A 23,279-nucleotide genomic window follows, 5' to 3' on the forward strand; every position below is an offset into this window, starting at 1 on the left:
AAAGTAAGCATTGTGCAGCAGATATTCATTGCATATTAATCAATTACTCCTCTTAAGTAAAATGACTACAATTTTTATACAAATCTCTATTTGTATCTTCATACAAACTTTATGGATTCAGTAAGTGAATTCAGTGTTGGAGGGAAGAGTTGCAAAAGAACATATGCTAGGTTCAAATTGTGCTAGACTAATCTGGTGGCCATCACCTTTATTCATCAGTGCATATTAAACCCACATGTAAATTCTGAAAAGGCTGTTAATGGAGGGTTTTTTCAAATAATTAAATTTTAAGATGTAAGAAGTATTAACCTTACCTACAATATCAGCTGATCTCTATGTCAGAATTGCCAATGCTCTGATTTATGTGATACATTGGCTTTAGTGACAGTGGGCTTAAGAAGTTCTGGAATATCCCATCTCAAGCCATTTTTTTCCACACACGTAATTCATTTTGTCATCCCTTCAGCTATGCAAGTCCAGAAATTTACAATACAGCCACAGTCCAAATCATTGGAGTCAATCATGTTCAAAATCTACACATGCCAATGGGGAAGGGAGAATATTTTTAACCCAAAATAATCTCTTAGTAGTCCTCTTTATACTGCAATTCCACATCCAATTACTTAAAAGCTAAGAAGTCAGCAATTTGTGGCACCAGCAGGAACTTCGCATTTCCTTCAGGAAAGGAAACAGCAGGAAGTCGACAGCACTGCCAAACACTGTGCATCTTACAACTTGCCACTTCCATCTTTTCAGAGGTAATTCTGTAATTACAGTTAGGTTGGCTTATAGGTAGGTTGAGCTTTTCTGGGTTTATAGTGCATCCCAGAGTCATATTTTACAAGATCACATAAAACACTTCAGGTGATCCCCAAATCTCTGTTTATTGGATTTGACTGGGATAGAGTTGTTATGAAAGAAATGAGCTCTATAAGAGCCAAATCTCATATACTATGCTACATCAAGGACCCTTTCCCCTTCCTGCTCTCTCCTGCATTCTCTCCAGCTTTCCTGTGTACTGTGTCTATTTGGTGAATGGGAAACAAAATCCTCAAGAGTGGGGAAAACCAGAGAACAATGACAGCAGGCAGAGTTGTATTTTAACAGGCAATCATCTCACTACAGTTTACCTTTTCGTTGAGCATACTCTTTCCAGCAGACTCAGTCCAGCAAATGTTTCACAGAAGAAGTTAAAGACTCATCTTTATTTAATTGATTAAGCTGTAGGAAACCAGTTCACTTCTGCAGTTTTCAAATTGTTGACAGGAGACAAACACTTTAAAGGTCTTAGAATATCCTGCACTACTACTTTTAAGAACAGAATGTTTGTTTAGTCCGTGACTTGGTTCCAGCCCTTTTTTTTTCATTTTTGAACATACTAGCAGATATGGGTGTTCAACAAGAGGTGCAAAGCTAAGTATAGTAAATGGATTGCATACTCGAGTAGTGTTAAGACACTGGATATCAGAAACAAGAACATATCTTTTTGTTATGGAAGCCAGGTTGAAGAAGACACAACAGAACCATTCCTGTAATAATTATTAGAAACAAGACATAAAGAAAGGTAAGAAAGAACAATCTCAAAATGTTGTTTAACAATTCTGAACATTTTTATAAGACTTTGAATACCAAATCTGACCTTTCTTGTACTAACTGCTATAAACCTTCAACACTAAAGACAATTGGTATTTAGAGCAACTCAGTTCAACAATCAAACCTTCCATAAAAGAGAAGAAACTTCAATGTACATGTAGACAGTAGGTATGAAAGAACCTGTTACAACGGCCTCAATGATCTACTACATGTGGAAAGCACACAGGCATCCTGCAACAGCAAGCCATCACTACAGATGTGCCAATGCAGGGACAGCTGAATTAGTGACAATACCCACCTAAGAGTGCCATTTTCTCCTTTGTCCAGGCTAGTGAAGCGACTGTACAAGCGGGTAATTTGACTGTGGGAGACTGAAAAAAACCCAGAAAGACAAATTAGCATGTCAATGATTCCTCACAGGAGCAGACCTCATTACATTGAACTGCTCTGTTGCCAGAAGCTGTGTTCAAAAAAGAGCTCATACAGAACAAGTTACGTTGGAAGCACATGGCAATCTGCATTTAAGGACTTCCTGAGCTATAAATCACAGCTTAATATTCAAGAATCCACAAATAAGCCCATTCTTCAAAAATATAACTCTGCCTTCTACTCATTTCTATTCATTTTTTGGTTATCTGACTCAGTAAATGCCAATTAAAAAGAAAAAATATCTGATTCACAGTTCCACTTTATTTTCTTTAATTCCTTTATGGTTAGAAATAATCAGGACACAGCCTACACTGATGACCTCTACATCATTCATGAAACTGTAGATCACTGCTATAGTATCTTTCCTTCTCTTTTGTTTCTCTCCACTCCTGTTGTCTTTTGTCCACCTAAAGATGAAAAGTTAACTCAGTTTCTCCTCATCTGGAAAATGGTCAGAGGCCTTATGCCTTCACTCTTCTTCCCTTCCAGAATCTGTCTGAATCTAAACTGTTCAGCCGTTTTAGGGTTTATGGAATAATAGCATATAATCCTGAGCTGGAAGGACACACAAGGATCTCTGACTCCAACTCCTGGCCCTGCACAGGACCACACCAAGAATCACAAAATCTGTCTGAGAGCATTGCTCTTGAACTCTGTCACGCTTGGTGCTGTAATGACTTCTCTGGGGAGCCTTTTACAGTCCCCAACCACACCCTGGGTGAAGAGCCTTTTCCTACCATCCACCTAAAGCTTCCCTGTCACAACTTCATGCTGTTCCCTCAGGTTCTATCATAGGTTCCCAGAGAAAAGGAATCAGAAAGACTTTGTTTCAGAACTCAGAGCTAATTATAGATTTAGTATTAAATTTAATAGTATTTTTTAGATCCTGAATTAAACCAGCAACCCTTTGGTGTCCAGCCCTCTAACGTGTCAAGCTCTCTGCCTTTGAGAGAGTCAACAGCTCCTCCCAAATTTAATGTCATCAGCAAACTTACTCATTATGCCTTCTAGTTCTGTGTCTAAGTTGTTTATGATGTTGGTGAGAACTGGCCCTAAAGTGGAGTCCTGCAGAACCCCACTAGTAATTGGTCACCAGCCTGACATAACCCCATTTGCTATAAACCTTTGCACCTGACCTGTGAGACAGTTGCTCACAAAGTAATTTCCAGGCTTCTAGGACATTGGACTAAAAATTTAAAAGTGTATTTCTAAAGCAATTGAGTTGGGACACAAAGCAAGCAGAAAGTTATTGCAGACTTTTTAAATCTGCATCTGAAACAGAAATTAAAAAGCCAGTATTAAGTTCAGCATAATTGTGTCAACATTACCAAGATATTAGACAGGTAGATCTTTAGAATAGTCCATCATGTGAGTGGGATAAACCTATACAGAACAGCAATTCCTTCAACACTCAAAGAATGTCTCTCCTGGTTTCAGCTGGGACAGAGGTCATTTTCTTCTTAGTAGTTAGTACCGTGCTATGGGTTTTGGATTTCATGTGAGAATAATGTTGACAACACACCAATGTTTTGGTTGTTGCTGAGTAGTGCTTAATGTAAGCCAAAGACTTCTCTACTTCCAATGTTCTGCCACTGAAGAGTTGCACAAAAAGCTGGGAGGAAGCACAGCCAGAAGAGCTGCCCTGGACTGGTCAAAGAGATATTCCATACCATAGAACATCATGTTCGGTGTATAAACTTTGGGAGCTGACTTGGGAGGGGCCGATTGCTGTTCTGGGACTGGCCAGGCATTGGTCAGCAGGTGGTGAGCAGTTGTATTGTGCTTCACAGGGTTTATTTCTCTCTTTCCCCTTTCATTACAATTAGTATTATAATTGTTATCCTTAACATTTTTATTATTATCATATCATGATTTATTTAAATTATTAAACTGTTCTGATCTCAACCCATGGGTTTTATACTCCTCCATGCCCCTTGAATTCTCCTCCCCATCCTACCAGGGCAGGGAGTGTGGAAGCAACTGTGTGATACTTAGTTGTCAGCAAGGGTTAAATCACAAGGCCCTACAGGAGATTTTGGATCTTCAGTATCTTCTGATGATAATAAATACAAAAAATAAGACTTGATTGAATGTTAATATTTACTCAGTAAAGGTGTGATTTTCTACAATGTTATACCAGGACTTAATGTCTCTTTCAGACTAGTTGATTAAAAAGCCTTCACCAGCACATGCACAATGCTTTTGTTACTTGCTAAAACTTACTTGGGAACAGGCTGCATAGTAGTTGTTTGATCTGTGACAAGCAAGGCAAATTTCTTTCTTCAGGTTTGTTCTTTCTTAAGGCTATTTGTTTAGGTTACACAGTTCCCTCCTTCACAAAGACCTGCCAGCAATTGTTTGGTTTTCTTTTCTTACCCCCACTTTTCTTGTCTCCTCGGCAACTTTCATTCTTCACATAGGATTGGTCAACTTGCTCAATTCCACCTAAGACAACTTCTCTGCAATCAGACTGGGCAGCTTGCTCAATTTCAAGATAAGCAATACACACACAGAAAACAAGTACCAGTATTCTAAAGACTTCAAACTTTTGCATTTCTGATTTAGTGTTTTAGATACCATATGCAAAAACAATAACTGATGATGAGAAAAGAACAGGCTGGAGTTAGACATTCAGTAAGAAGCCCCATGGTCACAGCCCTCCCTGTAAACAAAGATGATGAGAATTTTACTCAGCTACCACTTCCAAACTAATGTCAGCAACTCCATTTTTGGAACACCTCTGTAACAGCTACTATGTGAGAAATAGGAATAGCTGTTGACAGAAGTGATATTTTTGTTAATGTCATACTAGACAAAAAGCATATCATGGCCATACAAGAAAGGAAGGTGATTCAGGTTCACCACTGTATCCTTTCATAATTTCCCTCTGGCTCTCACCCCTCATCAAAGCTGCATCACTAGACATTTTTCAGCACATTCACATGGAAAAATAAAGATTTTGACATGCTGTGCTGACCACAAGAAGAACCAGATCTGCAATTTATGACTGCTTCTTAAAAATCCAAGGTTAAGGCTTAAAGCTAACTGGAACATCACTTTATCTATATTGCTACCCCACTAAGGTCCTTCTAAAAATTTGAGACCTCTACATTAGGAGCTATACCCTCTATTTAACTTCTGTTGAATCATTGCAAAGTTTTTAGCAATTAGACCCTGAAACGCTTTTCTAAAACAGTAGCATAAACTCAAATATATTTATATACTTAGAAAATATATAAATACCCATCAGAAAAATCCATTACCTGTTACCACGCAACTATTTTTTCCCCTAAACTAGATATGAGCATTAGTTTATTATGAACCCTTAGGTAGGCTGCTTCAAAGCATGGAAACAAAGGGCGTGAACCAAATAGTTTGAATACTGTTACATTCCAGTAGCTTTCCAAAAACTTTCAACAGAATGCAGACAAGCAACATCTTGGACATCTTATCTGTTTCTTATAGTTGTTACTGAAATACAAAAGCACTTGGGATGACTGCAAGTTTTTTCAAACTTAAATTTCAAAACATATATATCCAAAACAAACAGTTTTCATACAACTTCATAAAACATTTCGGACTGTCAGCTTCAGGCTTAGCACCCACGTTTCACCACAGCATAAAACAAATTAATATAGTAATTCAAATGAATTTCATTCAAGAGAGTGTCATTGCATGGCTTTTGAAAGACTATACTTCAAGTCCCCTGAAAGACATCTTTTAAATCTGCTGAACATTAATACACAGTTTCTCAATCATGTTAGTATCATAGTTTTGTGCTACATAAAATTTAACAATAGAAAAGTTGTGTAATGGCATAGTTGAATTCAAATTGGTTAAGTATTCTATTCAGTGCTTCATACCTATCCCAGGTGGACTCGAGAAGATACATTTCAGCATCAGGAGGCCAAAAAGAAGTCCCTAAGATCACTTACCAGACCTTACCAGCACTTACCACTTCAAGATGGATATGTAATACTTCCAGATTGTTTCATGTCTACAAAGTCCCTTTCTCAAACTCCTTAGTGGGTAAACTACCATAAGCATCAAGCTCCTAACAAACCACAGGATAGTCTGCTAAAGTAGTGTTACTGAATATTGTCTCTGTGAACTTTGATCCAGATAATCTGTGCCTGTTTTTCCCCACCTTGTCTAACTATTTTCACCTCTATGAAGTGTGTATCAGTGCTAAAAGCTTCTTGGAATTTTCCATCTACCTAGAGAAGTATAAAAAAATCACATTCCAAGACTGCAATTACAGGCTGGGGAAAGGAAAAAAAATTGGTAAGTCAACGAGGCACACTGTGATGACTTACAACTAAGCATGAGTCAGAGATTAGCAATCATTGATTACCAAAGAGGTATTACTTATAAAATTGAATAGATAAAAACATGGGAAAATTAATCAAACTCACATCACAAAGCTGAACCTCCCTAATCATAACTTTGAGCTCCCCACTTTAATACAAGAAAAGCATTTAGAGGCTAAATAGAGCCAAGTGGTCTTATGGCTTAGAATGCCTATGCAACCACTTTTATGTTTTTTATTTAAATATCATGTAAGTAAAATTTTAAGAATAAAACACCACAGAAAACAAATCAAATACCAGCATAAGGAAAAATGTAAAACTTTTTTGAAAAACATTCCAGATTTGGGGTTTGGTTTTTGAAGCATCTTTATAAATGAGAGGAGGTTACCTTTACTCTATGATCTTTGTGATCAAAAATTTTAAAAACACAGTAAATCATTGCTGGTAAGCAGACTTTGATAAACATACTTTTTTATCACAGCCTTCCTTTGACAGATGGAAAATGGATCATGGAAACTGTGTTAACTCACTCAGTCTTCCACTACACTAGTGCGAGTGCTCTCTTAATTTTCCTCTGCTCCTTTTCTGTAGCCACTCACTTTGCTGTCACAAACAAACTAACACCTAAGAAGAATATATGACACCATTTATACGGGAAAGAAAACTGAGGGAAGCATTTTCGAGTAGCTAGAACAGACCAGAAACAACAGGCAGAAGAAAAATGTCATCTGGGAACACTGTGTTTACCTGAAAAGGTTACTGGAGGAATAAACAGCATAGCGATCCCTATGATGTTATGACCTCCCCTCTCCAACTAGTTAGGAGGGCACCTTCCATTTCCTTTTACTCAGTATTTGCTAGAATTCTCAGGTTTTCATACTATCAGGCAAATTCACAAGAGATTTTCATACTTTCTGTGGTATTTTATGGTTATGCAGAACAACTCGATCAAATAAATAGTATAGGATAAAGTAGCTAAATACTAGAGTCCAGCTTGAATAATGCTCTTGCAGTTGCTAACAAGTAAAGAAATTTTCACTTTTTTTTAGTTAACCACACTTATCTCTCACAAGTTATATTATGACCCTTGATGATTTAAATGCCACTCAGCATTCATTCTGAATACCCTTAAGGCAACTTTAGCACTAGCCTATGAAACAAATAACACCTGGGAAAAAAATTTACTATACAATTGGGAGCTTTTTCGGGCTAAAAACAGCTGTTGGAGAAAAACTCCACCACCAGACATTAAGACAGACGACTTTCCAAAACACGAGTTATCCCTGACCAAGTGCGATACTGCAGCCACCAAGAGCACTGCCTCCCTTCCACCCCACGGGGATCTCGCTGCTCCTGCCGGTGAGCGGCAGCGGGGGGCGAACTGAGAGGCGTCTCCCCGGTTTCCGCAGGCTTGACAGACTCTGTGTCCGGCACCGGCGGTTGCGGGTCCCTCCCGGCCCCGGGACGGGCCGCGACCGGCACTGCCCGACCCACCCGGCCCGAGGCGCTGCGAGTGGCCCCGGCCCCCACCCCCCGCACCCACAGCCCCGCACTCACAGCCCGTCTCCTTCTTGATCTCCTCGATCTCCTCGTCCCGCAGCAGTGTAGACGCTCGGGAACCCATGGCCGCCGGTGGGCCCGAGTGGGAGGGAAGGGAAGGAGAGAGAGACGCAGCCGAACAGCAGCGACGGCGGAGCCACAGCGGCCCCCGGCACAGGCCCGACCGCAGCCGCCCCGCTGCTCCCAGGCGGAAGGCGAGCGCGCTCCGCCCGTCGCCCCCGCTGTCGCCGCCCCGCTGTCACCGCCCCCGGCCCGGCCCGTCCACAGCCCGCGCACGCGTGAACAGCCTGAACACGGCACTGAAGCGGCGCCGTGGTTGTTTTTGCACCCTGGTCTGGCACAGCCGGCCCCGCGGTCCTGCCTTGTTTTGCACATCCCGGAACCGCTCAGGCTGGGAGCGGCCACAGCGGGTCATGGGCTGGGCGCCCCAGCGCTGCCCAGGCAGGGCCGTCCCAGGTCACAGCGCACAGGGAGGAGCCCGGACGGTGCCCGAGTATCCCCAGGGGGGACACCCACAGCTTTCCGTCGTGTTTGCTGCTGTCCTGTCTTGTTTCTCCCTGTTAAAGAAGCCTCAGTGCACACACACTTGAATAGCAGCAGGCCAGTAGCAGATTAATGTGTCAATCCTTTTAAAATACAATTTTAGGTACAGCTACATCTAAAGGCTGATCAAAAAGGTGGGTTTGTGTTCTATTGCATAGGGATGTATGTGATTTGAGCTCTATAATCATAATGGAATATTTTTATATCAATATAAAATTCATAGTAAGAAGACATATTTCCAGGAAAGTATTCTTGATGTCAAGCTGTTCTGTTGTAGAAATTCAGCATTCTTATATTTGACATCTTTCAGTTGGGTGAATGTTTGCATACTTCTTTTTTGGCCCTGAGGCACTACCATTTTTTATGTTTTTATAAGTTGCACTTGATTACAGTAAAGTTTCAGTGGGTGCAACTGTTTTACATATTGGTGAACTTCCATAAATGCCCTCCAATTACAGTAACTTAATTAAAAATTACAGTAATGGATTAAATATTAATTCAATGTAAATACAGATATTTAAATTATCTGGTGCTTGGGTTCAGGCCAGGTACTTCATTCTTAGTACTTTGAACTCTACCTTACTTTAAGATTGTTGCTGACCTTTGCAGTTAACAAATATTTAGGTTCTGCTTTCACCCTTTATTTTCAGAATAAATGTGAAATTTTATCTGAAATAAAGGCCCTTTTGTGCAAATTAGGCTTTTGTTTTTTTTAGTAGCTTCAGGATTTTCTTTAAGAGCCATGCACGTAGAATTAAGAACTGCTTCATATGCAGCAGTTCATTTTCTGATCACAGGTAGGGGGTATTGGATGAAGTGTTTTTCTTTACACATTCTACCAGCATGGATGTTTTAATAATGTTTTGACTTTTATTTTATTTATGTTTGCCTTGCTCTTTCAGGTGCACTTCAGCTTGTTTGAAGGGAGTTCTCCTCTCATCTCCTTAGAGAGCCAGCTCAGAGTCTCAGATAGCTCAAAATACTCCCTCTCAAGTAATGTGGATATTAGTCAAGCAATATAGTTAGTCTTTGTCAGATAACATCTTTTCCAGGGGCTGTTATCTCTTGGTTTGCCTGTATCAGAACAGGATGTATTCTGATAAAACAATGGTCACAGAAAGGTAGATACAGAGTTCCTTATCCGCAGACATCAGAAGGAAACTCACCTGCTTTCCAGAATGTTTATCCTGTAGCTCTTGTCAGCTGTAAAAGTAGCTGAGCAGCACAGGTGAATTTTTGGAGAATCAAAGTGCTTCAAGCCAGTGAGCATTTCTCTCTGGTGACTGTTGTAATCTTATACTTATTCCTGAGTTGTGTGTGCTGTGATAGATAACACAAAGCTCAATAAGACTGTTGCTGTTTGGATCTGTGCTGGCTGTCAGGTGCTTGCATTGATTTGGACATGTGGTTCACAGGTATGTGTAACACATACAGGTATGTACATATCAGCTTGTTCTGTTCTCATAAAGCTGTGACAAAGAGTACAAGACCTGTATAGGCTAAAGAAAGGTTAGTTGCATTTAACTAGGCATTAGGGAAGAAACTAGAATCATAGAATGGCTTGGGTTGGAAGGGACCTTAAAGATCATCTGGTTCCAGGGACACCTTCCACTTGAACATGTTGCTTAGAGCCCCATGAGCCTGACCTTGAACAGTTGCAGGGAAAGGGCATCCACAACTTCTTTTATATAGAATACATACAGCGCTTTGGTAATTTTACAATGTTTGTATATTCTCAACAACTGAGATGCTAAATTACTCAGTTATTTCACTGTCCATTCATTTTATATTTAACAAGTCAAATACCAAAAGTACAGAAGTAAAAAAAAATTAGCAAGGGTTGATGCAATCTCTCAGTTAGTTTTGTCTTTGCAACAATCTTTCTCCTTCTCCAGACAAGCCTGGAAATCAGGTGTGCTTTTTTTTTTAATGGACGTAATATTTTAACCTGTTTCATTTGTGCATCATGACAAAAAGTCATGCTGCAACTCATTTTTAAATGGTCAATTTTTTTGTTAAAACCCAGAATAGCAGTCATTCTCTATATAGATTTGAATCAGTGTTCAGGAATCTGGGTGTATTTAGGAAGCAGAGATGGAAGAATTGAATAGCTGAAACAGAAAAGTAGAGTGATTCTGCATCTAAATACATACCTTGTGCAAAGTTCATTCACGTTAGAGGAAGTGTCTAATGATTGTTTTCCTTTGTTTTAGAGAAGAAGAAGAGAGTGTGGAGTACACAGTTGTTGATTGCAGCAAAAATCTATCCCCACAGTAAGTACTAGTGAAAGTTCTTAGGGCATGTATATGACTTCTAGACCTGTTCTGTTCTAATTGTCAGTACACTTTGGCAGACTGTGGTGAGATTTGAGTAATAGGCAGTAAATGGCTTTTTTAGGTCATGTAGAAATGGTATCTCTGTGGCATCAAAGAATAATTAAAGTGTGCATAAGAGTGCAATGTGTGTAAGATTGCGGTGAGTGTGTACAAATCTTCATCAACGTGTGTTGGCTGCTGGTTTCAGACCTTTTATCACCAGTAACTGAGGTGAAGGGTCAGTATTATTATTTAGTGAACAGTTATTTTGTTTAGGAAAGGAGCAACATGAGGATTTGTTGTTATTTGGAGAGGAAATTGTGTTGGTTTTGCAGGTGTTTGGAACTCTAAAGATGATTGGACCTTTTTCTCTTAAAGCATGTATAATAACAAAGCAGACTTGTAAAATTATAGAATATAATCCTGAATTGAAAGGGACCCAAAAGAATCACTGAATCTGGATCCTGGCCCAGCACAGGACCACCTCAAGAATCACATCATGTGTCTGAGAGCATTGTCCAAACACTTCTTGAACGCTGTCAGGCTTGGTGCTGTGACCAGTTCCCTGGGGAGTCTGTTCCAGTGCAAAACCATCCTGTGGGTGAAGAACCTTTTCCTAATATGCCACCTAAATCTCCCCTTACACAGATTTGTGCCATTTCCTCAGGTCCTATAACTGGTCCCCAGAAACAAGAGATCAAAAAGGCTTTCTTTAAGAAGTTGGAGATAATGATAGATTTATTATTAAATTTTATGGTATTTTTTAGATTCTTAATTAGACCAGCAATACTGTAGGGTCTTCCATGTTGTTTTGTCTTGCAGTAACATTGCTTGGGATTTGGGCTCTTATTTTGGTAAATCTATTGTAACTACGGAGGAAGAAGCTCTTTTCCACAGCAAGAGATGTCCCTGCTTACAGAGTAATCTAACTGTTGCTTGAAAAAGAAGCTTACTTTTTTATTTCTGTTTATGCCTTCAACTCGTATTACAATGCACTACAGGTTGTTTATCTTAATTGTCTGATTTTTTTATGTCTGTGACAGTAACAGTTTTTCTTTTATACCTTAGAAAATGAGTTTTCATTTTTTTCTAAAAGGAACATCTGTTTTATGTGATACAAAGGAAGTTCCTAAAACTTACTTAGGAGAATTTCTTGGCAGGAGATCAGGGGAGTCTATGTTCTTTAGTTACCAATATCCCTACTAAACCTATCAGTGCTTCTAGCTGTGGACTTTCCAGCTGTCTATCTGTAACTGAAACGGTGCTGTGTCTGTTTCTCATGGACTATTATATATCTGAGATTCATTGTGGTTTTGATCTGTATTTATCTCTTCAAATATGCATAATGACCAGAAAAATCACAGTTTGCTATTGGTCCCTCTGTGTGTCATTCTCTGATGCCATTTATTTTATCCCCATTTTCTTCATTATGTGCTGCACCTAAAAAAGCAGTGTGTTGTCAGTATAGCAGGAGAAGGTGTTAATTTCTGCTATCATGGAAAACTCTCATGGCTCAAAGTAAGAGACAGATACTTGCCAAAATGCATTACTAAACAGGGGCATAATTGAAAAACATTTGAGGATTACCCTGTGTTTAATACTTACATAACTGTTCTGGTAAGTTATGTGATGTCCCTTAAGAGAGATTAAGTATTTCATAAAAGACCTGTTACAGAAAGAATTATGCCTTTATAAGGTAATATTATAATTACTGAAGTTGTGTGTAATACATACATTTGTATATAACATTGCAATGTATTTGGTTTGCATACTTGTATATAGGTAGAGGTACTGCACTAGTACAGCTGTTGCCTATTAAAAAACCATGCCAGTATAATTGAAGGTGTAAAATCCATCTAAAGATGATAGTGTCTTACTTAGCTGTGATATCATAAACATCTGAAGAGGAAGAGCCAGAAAGAAGAGTAGCTTTATGTGTTAGCTCTTAATTGTCTTATTTTTAAATAGGTTTAAAAATGAGTGTGTTTATCCAAAGCAAATCCACTCTTCCCCACATAAACCTGTACCATACAAGTTTATGACTTAGTGACAACAGTGCACCTCCTCATACTTTCAAATCCTTTGTTCTTGTGTCATAGAATCATAGAATCATAGAATCGATTGGGTTGGAAAAGACCTCCAAGATCATCGAGTCCAACCCTTGGTCCAACTCCAGTCCATTTACTAGATCATGGCACCCAGCGCCACATCCAATCTGTGTTTAAAAATCTCTAGGGATGGTGAATCCACCACCTCTCTGGGCAGCCCATTTCAATGCCTGATTACTCTCTCTGTAAAGAATTTTTTTCTGATATCCAACTTAAATTTCCTCTGGCAGAGCTTAAGCCCGTGCCCCCTTGTCCTATTGCTGAGTGCCTGGGAGAAGAGATCAGCCCCACCTGGCTAGAACTTCTCTTCAGGTAGTTATAGACAGTGATGAGGTCACCTCTGAGCCTCCTCTTCTCCAGGCTAAACAACCCCAGCTCCCTCAGCCTCTCCCCATAGGACTTGTGCTCCAGTCCCTTCACCAGCCTTGCTGCTCTTCTCTGGACCCGCTCCAGCACCTCAATATCCTTTCTGAACTGAGGGGCCCAGAACTGAACACAGTACTCAAGGTGTGGCCTCACCAACGCAGAGTACAGGGAAAGGATCACTTCCCTGGTCCTGCTGGTCACGCTATTTTGGATACAGGACAGGATCCCTTTGGCCTTCTTGGCCACCTGGGCACACTGTTGACTCATGTTGAGCTTCCTGTCAATTAGTACTCCAAGGTCCCTTTCTGCCTGGCTGCTCTCCAGCCACTCTGTGCCCAGCCTGTAGCGCTGCAGGGGGTTGTTGTGGCCAAAGTGCAGGACCCGGCACTTGGCCTTGTTGAACTTCATCCCATTGGAATCAGCCCATCTCTCAAGTCTATCCAGATCCCTCTGCAGAGCCCTCCTGCCTTCCAGCAGGTCGACACTCCCTCCCAACTTGGTGTCATCAGCAAATTTGCTGATGATGGACTCAATCCCCTCATCTAAATCATCAATAAAGATGTTAAACAGGACTGGACCCAATACAGACCCCTGGGGAACATCACTGGTGACTGGCCACCAGCTGGATGCAGCTCCATTCACCAGCACTCTCTGGGCCCGACCCTCCAGCCAGCTCTTAATCCAGGAGAGGGTACACTTGTCCAGGCCATGGGCTACCAGCTTTTTCAGGAGTACATTATGGGAGACAGTATCAAAGGCCTTGCTGAAGTCCAGATAGACCACATCCACAGCCTTCCCCTCATCCACCAGGTGGGTCACCTGATCGTAAAAAGAGATCAGTTTGGTCAGACAGGACCTGCCCCTCCTAAACCCATGCTGCCTGGGTCTAATCCCTTGTCCACCCTGAAGGTGCTGTGTGATTGCACTCTGGATGAACTGCTCCATAACCCTGCCAGACACGGAGGTCAGGCTGACAGGCCTGTAGTTGCCAGGGTCCTGCTTGCAGCCCTTTTTGTGGATTGGGGTGACATTCGCCAACCTCCAATCATCTGGGACCTTCCCAGAGAGCCAGGACTGTTGGAAGATGATGGAGAGCGGTTTGGCAAGCTCTTCTGCCAGCTCCTTCATCACCCTGGGATGGATTCCATCTGGTCCCATAGACTTGTTAGGATCCAGCTGGCTCAGTAAGTCGGTCACTATTTCCTCCTGGAATACAGGAGGGCTATTCAGCTCCCTCTCCCTGTCCACCAGCTCCAGAGGCCAGTTGTCTTGAGGGCCACCTGTCTTACTGGTGAAAACTGAGGCAAAGTAGGTGTTAAGTACCTCAGCCTTCTCCTCATCTTCCTTAACTATATTTCCCTCCAAGTCCAACAGAGAATGGAGGTTTTCCTTGCCCCTCCTTTTGTTATTAATGTATTTATAAAAGGACTTTTTGTTATCCCTAACTGAAATAGACAAATTTACTTCAAATTCCACTTTTCTTTCCCTAATTTTTTTCCTGCATGACCTAGCTCTATCTGTAAATTCTTCGTAAGTAGCCAGCCCTTTTTTCCATAGTCTGTAAACTTTCTTTTTAATCCTGATTTCTTTCAGAATCTCCCTATTTAACCAAGCTGGCCATCTTCCCCTCTGGCTGGCCTTTTGGCACACTGGGACAGCCTGTTGGTGTGCACTCAAAATTTCCTTCTTAAAACATGTCCATCCCTCCTGGACCCCCTTGCCTTTAAGGGTTGTTTCCCAGGGTATGCTCTGAATCAGTTCTTTGAATAGGCCAAAATCTGCTCTCCGGAAGTCCAAGGTAGAGGTTTTAATGGTGGCTCTCCTTACATCCCTGAGGAGTGAAAATTCTATTATTTCATGGTCACTATGCCCCAGGCGGCCTCCAACCACTACATCATCTACCAGCCCCTCCCTGTTTGTAAACAGTAGGTCTAGTGGGGCCTTACCCCTGGTAGGCTCATTTACCAGTTGATGAAGGAAATTGTCCTCTATACACTCCAGGAACCTCCTTGACTGCCTCTTCTCTGCAGTATGAAGCTCCCAGCAGATATCTGGCAGGTTAAAGTCACCCACAAGAACAAGGGCTGGAGATTTTGAGATATCTGCCAGCTGCTTGTAGAATAATTCATCCCCTTCATCATCCTGGTTGGGTGGTCTGTAACAGACACCCACAAGGGTGTCAGCCTTGTTGGCCTTGCCCCTGATTCTGGCCCACAGGCACTCAACCTTGTCACTGCTGACCTCAACTTCATTAGAGTCAAGAGACTCTCTAACATATAAAGCCACCCCTCCACCTCTCCTTCCCTGCCTGTCTTTTCTGAAGAGCTTGTAGCCCCCCATAGCAGCACTCCAGTCATGTGATTCATCCCACCACGTTTCTGTGACACCAACTATGTCATAGTTTTCCTGCTGCACTATGGCTTCCAGCTCCTCTTGTTTGTTTCCCATACTGTGTGCATTGGTGTACATGCACTTCAGCTGGGCCATTGATTTCATTCTCAACTCGGGCTCTGTGCCCTTAGGCCTATCTCTGAAGAGCCCAGTTGCCGTCCCTTCCCCCTTCAAACCTAGTTTAAAGCCCTCCTAACCAACCCTGCCAACTTATGGGCTACCGTTCTTTTCCCCTTCCTAGATAAATGAAGCCCATCTGCTTTGACGAGACTGGGCAACACGGAGTTTGCCCCATGATCAAAAAACCCAAAATTTTGACGATAGCACCATCCCCTAAGCCACCTATTGGTAAGCTGGGCTTTCCTAAACCTCTCCTCATTCATCCCAGCTAGCACAGGAACTGAGGCAATTACTACCTGTGCTCCTGTCCCCTGAAGAGATCGGGTCAGTGCCTTGAAATCTTTTTTAATTACTCTGGTACTCCTTTTATTAATGTCATCACTTCCAACCTGGACAACCAACAGTGGGTAATAGTCTGAGGGTTGGATAAGCTTAGGAGGTCTTTTGGTAATATCCCTCACCCTGGCCCCAGGAAGGCAGCAAACTTCCCTGTGGGACGGGTCTGGCCGACATATAGGGCCCTCAGTTCCCCTCAGAAGGGAGTCACCGATTACAACAACCCTTCTGTTTTTCCTCTTACCTGTAGTTGTAACCCGTCCGGTAGGCTGGGGGTAACCAGAAGATCTTGTAGATAGATCCTCCTCCTGACTGTCCTCCAACAGACTGTCCGAGTCCAGGGCCATATACCTGTTTTTTAAGGGCACCCTGGCAGGTGAAAGGGGTCGAGAGGGGGTGTTTTTGCCTCTATGACCAGGCACCTGTTTCCATTCATCCCCAACCCTATGGTTTGTTCCTTCTGCCTGATGGCAGGAGGGGCTGGGCTTCACCACCTCCTGCTGGGCTTCCTTAGGAGTGTCCCTCACTCATTTTCTCTGCAACTGGATTTGTTCTAGATAGCAACAAAGAGGTATGTTTTTCTATTTGATACCTTTCTTCTGGGACCTCAGGCTTTCAAAAATGGATTAAAAATGGTACTTGAAGATAAAAATATCTTGAAAGTAAGAGTATAGGGTGTGTAAGGACATTTGTGGTAACAGAGGTCAAACACATATATAATAATCTAACTGCACCAAAGAAGTTGCAGTTGGATACAGGTTTGCTTGACATCCCTTTGTTTTAGGACAAATCCCTGACTGTTGCTGTGTCTCAGACTGTCTTTTTCACCAGTACAGTGTCCTTCAGTGTCTTGGATACGCAGGTACCCTTCAAATATTCTAGCTGGGAACAAAAGTTTCAACAAGAGAAACTTCAGGGCATTCTCTCAAAGAAGGTTTAACATTACTAGAATGTGACAGTTGTTGAACCATGTAAATGCTGTGGTTTTGCTCTAGATGAAAAGGAACAGCAAGCAAAGCAAGAACCTTGCGTAGACCTATTTTAAAAGGTAGGTACTATCTAATATTAGCAGCAAGTTTAATGTGTGTGGGGTTTTTAAGATATATTAACTGGTCTTGTTTAAACTTGAACCAACCTGAGGCTACAGTGATTTAAACAGGTTGATCCAGGTCAGATTGAGCTTTATATTCTTTGTTACCCTTTCTGCCCCTTTCACAAGTGTAGAAACAGATTCAGACTGCAGGTATTCAGCACTGGGAAACATCAGCAGGTAAAAGCAGTGGTGAAAGTGAGAGAACAGGACCAGGTTATCACAAAAATCTGTTTTTGCTGGTGCTGGTCCTGGTAGTTGTGGTAGTTAATATGTGACTAACAGGAGAATTAGAGCCTTCTGAGAGAGAAGAAAGTAGCATGATGGCTATGGTCTTTCATAATGGGCATAGATATATGTATTTATGTGTGACTTGTCCTTGCTTGTATACTGACTTTCCATGTCATAGATTTGACTGCCTATAATAACTTTTCCAAGCCCTAATCTGGGCTATGTAGTAAGCTTTATATGGCACAGTTTTCTCTAAGTTACTTTCTAATCTTAGTTTGACCCTTTGCCCTTAAAAATTATGTTATTCCATTACAGATTAAATATCAGCCACTGTTAAGTCTTGACTGTATGAAAAAGGTAGGGCTGAAAATTCCCATCAGTGCTCCCAGCTGTACTGGTTAGGACACGTAACTCATACAGTGGAAATAATTAACCAGAACTATCCACCCTAGGGTCCAAGGTACATAGAGTTGCAGTCATTGTTCTGTTGTCTTGGTATGAGCTGACACACATGCTTTTCCTGCACTGATAGATCTCTAGGCTTAGAGATGCAATTACTCTGATTTGTTGGCCTGAATCCTGCTTCTAATGGAAGTAAGGTACTGATGTCTGATTTTGGTCACCCTGTGGTCTACCTGATGTTGTGGAATTAAGCTGTCTCATCTTCTACTCTGTACTGGTGGAACAAACAACTGGGAGATACTTTTGAGCAAATTCTCCCAAATGCTTTTTGTGAAGCACTTCTTAGAGACAGCTTCCCAGCGTTGTTAAAATGGGAATGGGCTGCGTGCACAAGTGAGATTCTGCTTAAAAAGCACAGCAACCAAGAACTCTGGTTTACAAGGGATCCTTCCTACATAATTTGAAAAATGTTATCCCTGGGTTTGGCCAGTTGCTGCAACAGCTTATTCCTCACCATAAGTAAATTAATATAATTAACACAAGATACAGAGGATGACCATGTTCTGATATTTACTGTCTTCCTCACTGATTTTCTTAAAGTACTTTAACATCACTGGTTGAAGTAACTTTTAATGATAAAGTTTGTGGAAGTTTGATACTATTTCACATTTGACTTCCTTGGGGGTGGAGAGGGTGTCCCTGTTCAGCTACGGCAGCCTAAAAAGCTCTATAGTGAGCAGGCAACTGGTTGTTGTCAGTGCTTACATGCCTAACATTGCCTTCTGGGGCACTTTCCCGCTGCATCATCCTCATGTGAGTCTGTAGCATCCTCACACTCTGAAATCCTTGCCTGTTATAAAATGTGGTTGGTTGCATATCTGTTTACTACCAAAAGAAATACTGCAATTCTTTCTAGAAGTGTGTCCTGACAGAAATAAAGAAAATTTGACAGCTTGAGACTTTCCTTAAGACAGAATTCCATGCAAGGTTTGACCATAAAATGTACAAGTGAAGAAGTCACTGTTGCTGTCTGATTCCACAGATTGGTGCATGTGCACTACTCTTTAGCATGTTGTGGGTTTTCTGCCCTTAAATCCAATAGTATGCAATGGCTTAGGACAAAGAATTTCACAATGAAAGCTAGAACATTGTTTTTGCTGTGGGCAAGTTTATTCTATAATCTTGTTCATTCAGGTAAGAGTTTTTATTAATATTGATCACAACAATGCTTTCATTTCTGTGCAAATATTTAAGTATTTTCTCTTCTTATTTGGAAATATTTGAATTCTTTTACTAGAAACTCCTCTCTAAACATCTAGAAGATATTTCCACAGATTTGAACATCATCTTTGTTGTGATTTTGAGTAAAAGTAACTGACTGACTGAGAAAGTCTATCCTGAGGTTCCTCTTCATCTGTATTTGGCCACTGAGAGTGAAAAGCCAGAGAAGGCTTTAGTCATCAGAAGGAGAGTACAAAGGCCTGTTCAGTAATAAGTGATGGAAACTTCTTCTTTATTTAGTGATTTGTGCTTTTAATCCAATGAAGGTCAGCTCTACTTGTATCTTCTCTTCTCATTTCTTTTTTCTTTGCAATGAACTCATCAGTTTGAGTTGTGGCAGGTGTGTTTCCTGCCACTTTTCAGCTAGTGGTTGTAGTCTTCTTTGGACTGTAGCAATGTAATCAGCCTAACAGAAATATAGGTAGTCCTACATACTCTGTCTTACCACAGAACAAGACAGACGTTTGCATTTTCTTCATAATACCACTCTACAATCTTATTCCTTAGAAAAGCAGTAAATGGATTGGCTTAGCAAATACATGGCTTTTCTCCCAGAGAAGACAGCATTTTATCTATTTAACTGCTGCCTTAGGGGCAGCTTTAGCATTATCAAATCATACTAGGTTCTTTGCCTTTGCTATTGGACAGGAATAGGGTTTTTTTCCACCAAAATTTTATAGATAAGTTAGGAATGAAGGGGGAGGGAGGTTAGTCTTGGAATTTACCCTCAGTATAAGAGGCCAGTTACGATTCTATGGTCACTATTGCAGGCGCTGAGCTGGTGTGCCAAGCACTATGTGGGCAGGTCTAGGTAGCACATGGGCAGCATGTGGTAGAAAGCTCAATCAGTGGCTCTTGCAGTAAAACTGGGCTGTAATCTCATGGTGTTGGTGGTGGGATTGTAGATGTCCGCACTGAGTGTTGACTTAAGGTTTCTCAAGAGAGAGTAGTAAGAAGAAAAGGGCTATAAGAAGTCAGTGGGGATTGGAGTTTAGAGTGAAAATTTCAGGAGACCTCAATGGGAATCTGGGCTTTTGAGTAGTGGAGGAAATCAGAAGGGTATAGGTTGTTCTAATGACAGATTCCTCAGTCTCAGATTCTTTGACTGTGGATGCAGGGTTTTATTTTTTCCTCGCCATTCCCCTAGTTAGTGGGCTCTCTTCCAGGCTTTCCTTTTCCATTGTCAAGGCTGTTCCAACTCTTACTGCAAACAGGTAGACAGGATGAAGCCAGGATTAGAAACAACCAAACACCATGCTATGCAGTTGCTGCTGGAGGCTGTTGCCGGCTTTCTATCTGGCTCTATGTATTGTCAAAGATTAGTCTTACTGGCAAAATCAGGTTTGGGGCAAAAGGTTTATGACACCTTCCATATTCCTTCATCACATTTTCTTTATACTGCATCACTATTTTATGTTTTGGATAAAAGGCAAAACCATAAGTACACTGGGAAGGTATCAGTCTATGTTTACTCTCTTCTGATACTGAGAGTACTGGGCTAGAAGGAGCCATGGACAAATACAACATAAACCATGTAAGCCATTCTTCAAACTTAATTTACCCTTTTATGTAACTTACCAGCTTTAAGGAGTCAGATTACTCTCTCTGCAGCTGTATGTAGTAAGAATAGTGATTAATTTGTTTGTAGCATACTTGACTTCTACTATGCATCCCCCTTGTCAAACCTCCGGATTCTTTGCCTTGGATTAATGGATGTTGGTCATGGCAGATTGATCCCTTCCCTCACAGGCTGCTCATGCTCTGCAGTTTTCAATGGCAACAGGTGGCTTTCTTCCATACCATGTCTGCACATTACAGGAGTGTTTGATGCAGCACTTGAAGATAACCTTCCAAATGGGATGGCATCGTGAAGTGCAAGCAGCAGTTGAGTTTGGTGAGTGATTCAGTGAGCCACTTTCTGAAGAGTCAGTTGCGAGCTGTGCTTCACCCATCTTGAGATGCTTCTGTCAAGTTGTTTTTTTAAGAGCATGGCACTAAGCAGTGCTTGATTTTCTGTAGATAAGGACATTTTGTAACAATTGCTTGGGAGACAGATGTCAGCTTTAGTTGGCATCAGTGCTTCCACTGATATTTTCTAATAGCTCATTTGAAATTAAGGTTTTGAAGAACCACAAAGCTTGTACAATAGAGGATATATACAATTTGGGTGAAAAGTGTTCTGGATATCGTAATACATTTGACTAATTCTGAAACCCAGTTTCAACAGAGCAAGTTGGTTAAAATGAATCCTGAGTCAAGCAGGGAAAAAGAGAACTTTTATTGCCAGCACTATTTGGATGAAAAAATACTTGTGCAGTTCAGCAGCATTTGCCAAATCATTATTCTCTATTGTCCTTATTTTTGTTAATCTTTCAGATGGGGACAAGCAAGGGAAAACTTGATGGGCCAAGAGGTCCTAACATTTGGGGAACATAAGCTTGATAAATAGACTATTTCATATGGAAGTGATCTACAACAAGCATCCAGTCCAACTGCCTGACCAGTTCAGGGCTGACAAGTTAAAGCTTAGTATTAAGGCCATTCTTAAAATGCCTCTTAAGCACTGACAGCTTAGGGCATTGACCACCTCTCTGGGAAGCCTATTCCAATATTTGACCACCCTCTCAGTAAAGAAATGCTTCCTAATGTCCAGATTAAATCTTCCCTGGTGCAGCTTTGAACCATTTCCATGTGTCCTGTCACTGGATACCAGGGAGAAGAGCTCAGCGCCTCCCTCTCCCCTGACTAGCTGGTGATGCTGTGTTTGATGCATCCCAAGATGCCAAGGCATCCTGCTGACTCACATTGAGCCTGCTGCCAAGCAGATCCCTGTCTGCAGGGCTGCTCTCCAGCCACTCTCCCAATTTATGCTTGTATACAATGTTATTCCATCCTAGATGCAGAATCCGGCATTTCAACTTGTAAAATTTCATCCCATTAATAGTGGCCCAATGCTCCAATCTATGTAGATCCCTGTGCAGGGCCTTTTGTCCCTCAGGAGTCAACAGTACCTCTCAGTTTGGTACCATCAGCAAACTTGTTAATGATGCATTCAACTCCTATATCCAGATTGTTGATAAATATACTGAACAGAACTGGCCATGGAATTGAACCATGAGGAATACCACTGGTGCAAGTTGCCAGATGTACCCCATTCAGTAGAATCGTTTGAGCTCTGTCTGTCAGCCAGTTCTTCACCCAGAATACCAAGAATCTGTTCATGCCCCAGTTGGGCAACTTGTCCAGAAGGATGCTCAGAGGGTCAGTGTCAAAAGCCTTACTAAAATCCAGAAACAGTGTGGCCAGCAGGACCAGGGCAGAGATTGTCGCCCTCTACTCAGTACTGGTGAGGCTGCACATCGAGTGCTGTGTCCAGTTTTGGGCCTCTCAAAACAAAAAGGACATTGAGGTGCTGGAGTGTGTCCAGAGAAGAGCAGTGGAGCTGGTGAAGAGACTGGAATGCAAGTCCTATGAGGAGTGGCTGAGGGAGCTGGGGGTGTTTAGCCTGGAGAAAAGGAGGATCAGGGGTGACCTTATCCCTCTGTACAAGTGTCTGAAAGGAGGTTGTAACCAGGTAGGAGTTGGTCTCTTTTGTCTGGTAACAAGCAACAGGATGAGAGGAAGTGGCCTCAGGATGTGCCAGGGGAAATTTAGATTGGATATTAGTAAAAGTTGTGTCACTGAAAGGGTGGTCAGGCACTGGAACAGGCTGTCCAGGGAAGTGGTGGAGTCACCACCTCTAAAGGTATTTAAAAGACATGTAGATGTGGCACTTAGGGATATGGTTTAGTGGTAGACTTGGCAGTGCTGGGTTAACAGTTGGACTCGATCTTTTGAAGTTTTTTCTGACCTAAATGAGTCTATAATTCTATCCTTTTGCTGGGATTTTTAAACACTTGACCTTGCTTTTTTGGGGCATGGTGGTTGTGGGGGTGGTGGGGTGAGACAACTTCCAAAGAAGCTATTAAACAAGGGAACTAGATACTTAAGGAGACCTCACTTTAGATGCAGAATTTATTTACTGAGGAGTAACAATCTCTTTCCTACAAGAGCATTTTTTTCTCCCTTCATACTAGTATTGTAACTTTGACAGTAACTGCAAGTGATTTTGCACTGTCTGTTCAGACACTTAAAATCTTCCTCAAAAGCCTGGATTAAATGTTATTTAATATTGCTATAAAAGCTACTCAGTGAAACCTCTAAT

The 23,279-nt window shown here is 41.5% G+C and overlaps 2 protein-coding genes across 3 annotated transcripts in view; one reads left to right on the forward strand and one right to left on the reverse strand.

Moving 5' to 3' along the window:
- Nucleotides 1-8,141, reverse strand: part of CHP1 (calcineurin like EF-hand protein 1) — a 20,877-nt gene extending 12,736 nt beyond the window's left edge. Inside the window, exons 1-2 of one of the 2 annotated variants that reach the window (XM_071558411.1) lie at nt 7,890-8,141; nt 1,892-1,964 (exon numbers count right to left, since the gene is read on the reverse strand). In XM_071558411.1, the coding sequence (XP_071414512.1) occupies nt 1,892-1,964; nt 7,890-7,956 (140 nt within the window). In that variant the 5' untranslated portion in view covers nt 7,957-8,141. Of the gene's footprint in view, nt 1-1,891; nt 1,965-4,398; nt 5,948-7,889 lie in introns of those variants that run through there. The other variant, XM_071558410.1, reaches the window with a different exon arrangement.
- Nucleotides 7,955-23,279, forward strand: part of EXD1 (exonuclease 3'-5' domain containing 1) — a 23,390-nt gene continuing 8,065 nt past the window's right edge. Inside the window, 9 exon segments of the mRNA XM_071559307.1 lie at nt 7,955-8,416; nt 9,338-9,456; nt 9,905-9,916; nt 10,649-10,688; nt 12,158-12,268; nt 16,629-16,746; nt 16,856-16,918; nt 20,805-20,920; nt 20,922-20,969. Coding sequence (XP_071415408.1) covers nt 7,955-8,416; nt 9,338-9,456; nt 9,905-9,916; nt 10,649-10,688; nt 12,158-12,268; nt 16,629-16,746; nt 16,856-16,918; nt 20,805-20,920; nt 20,922-20,969 — 1,089 coding nt within the window.

The sequence above is a fragment of the Pithys albifrons genome, chromosome 6, assembly GCF_047495875.1.
Source record: "Pithys albifrons albifrons isolate INPA30051 chromosome 6, PitAlb_v1, whole genome shotgun sequence".
In the NCBI taxonomy this organism is placed as follows: domain Eukaryota; kingdom Metazoa; phylum Chordata; class Aves; order Passeriformes; family Thamnophilidae; genus Pithys; species Pithys albifrons.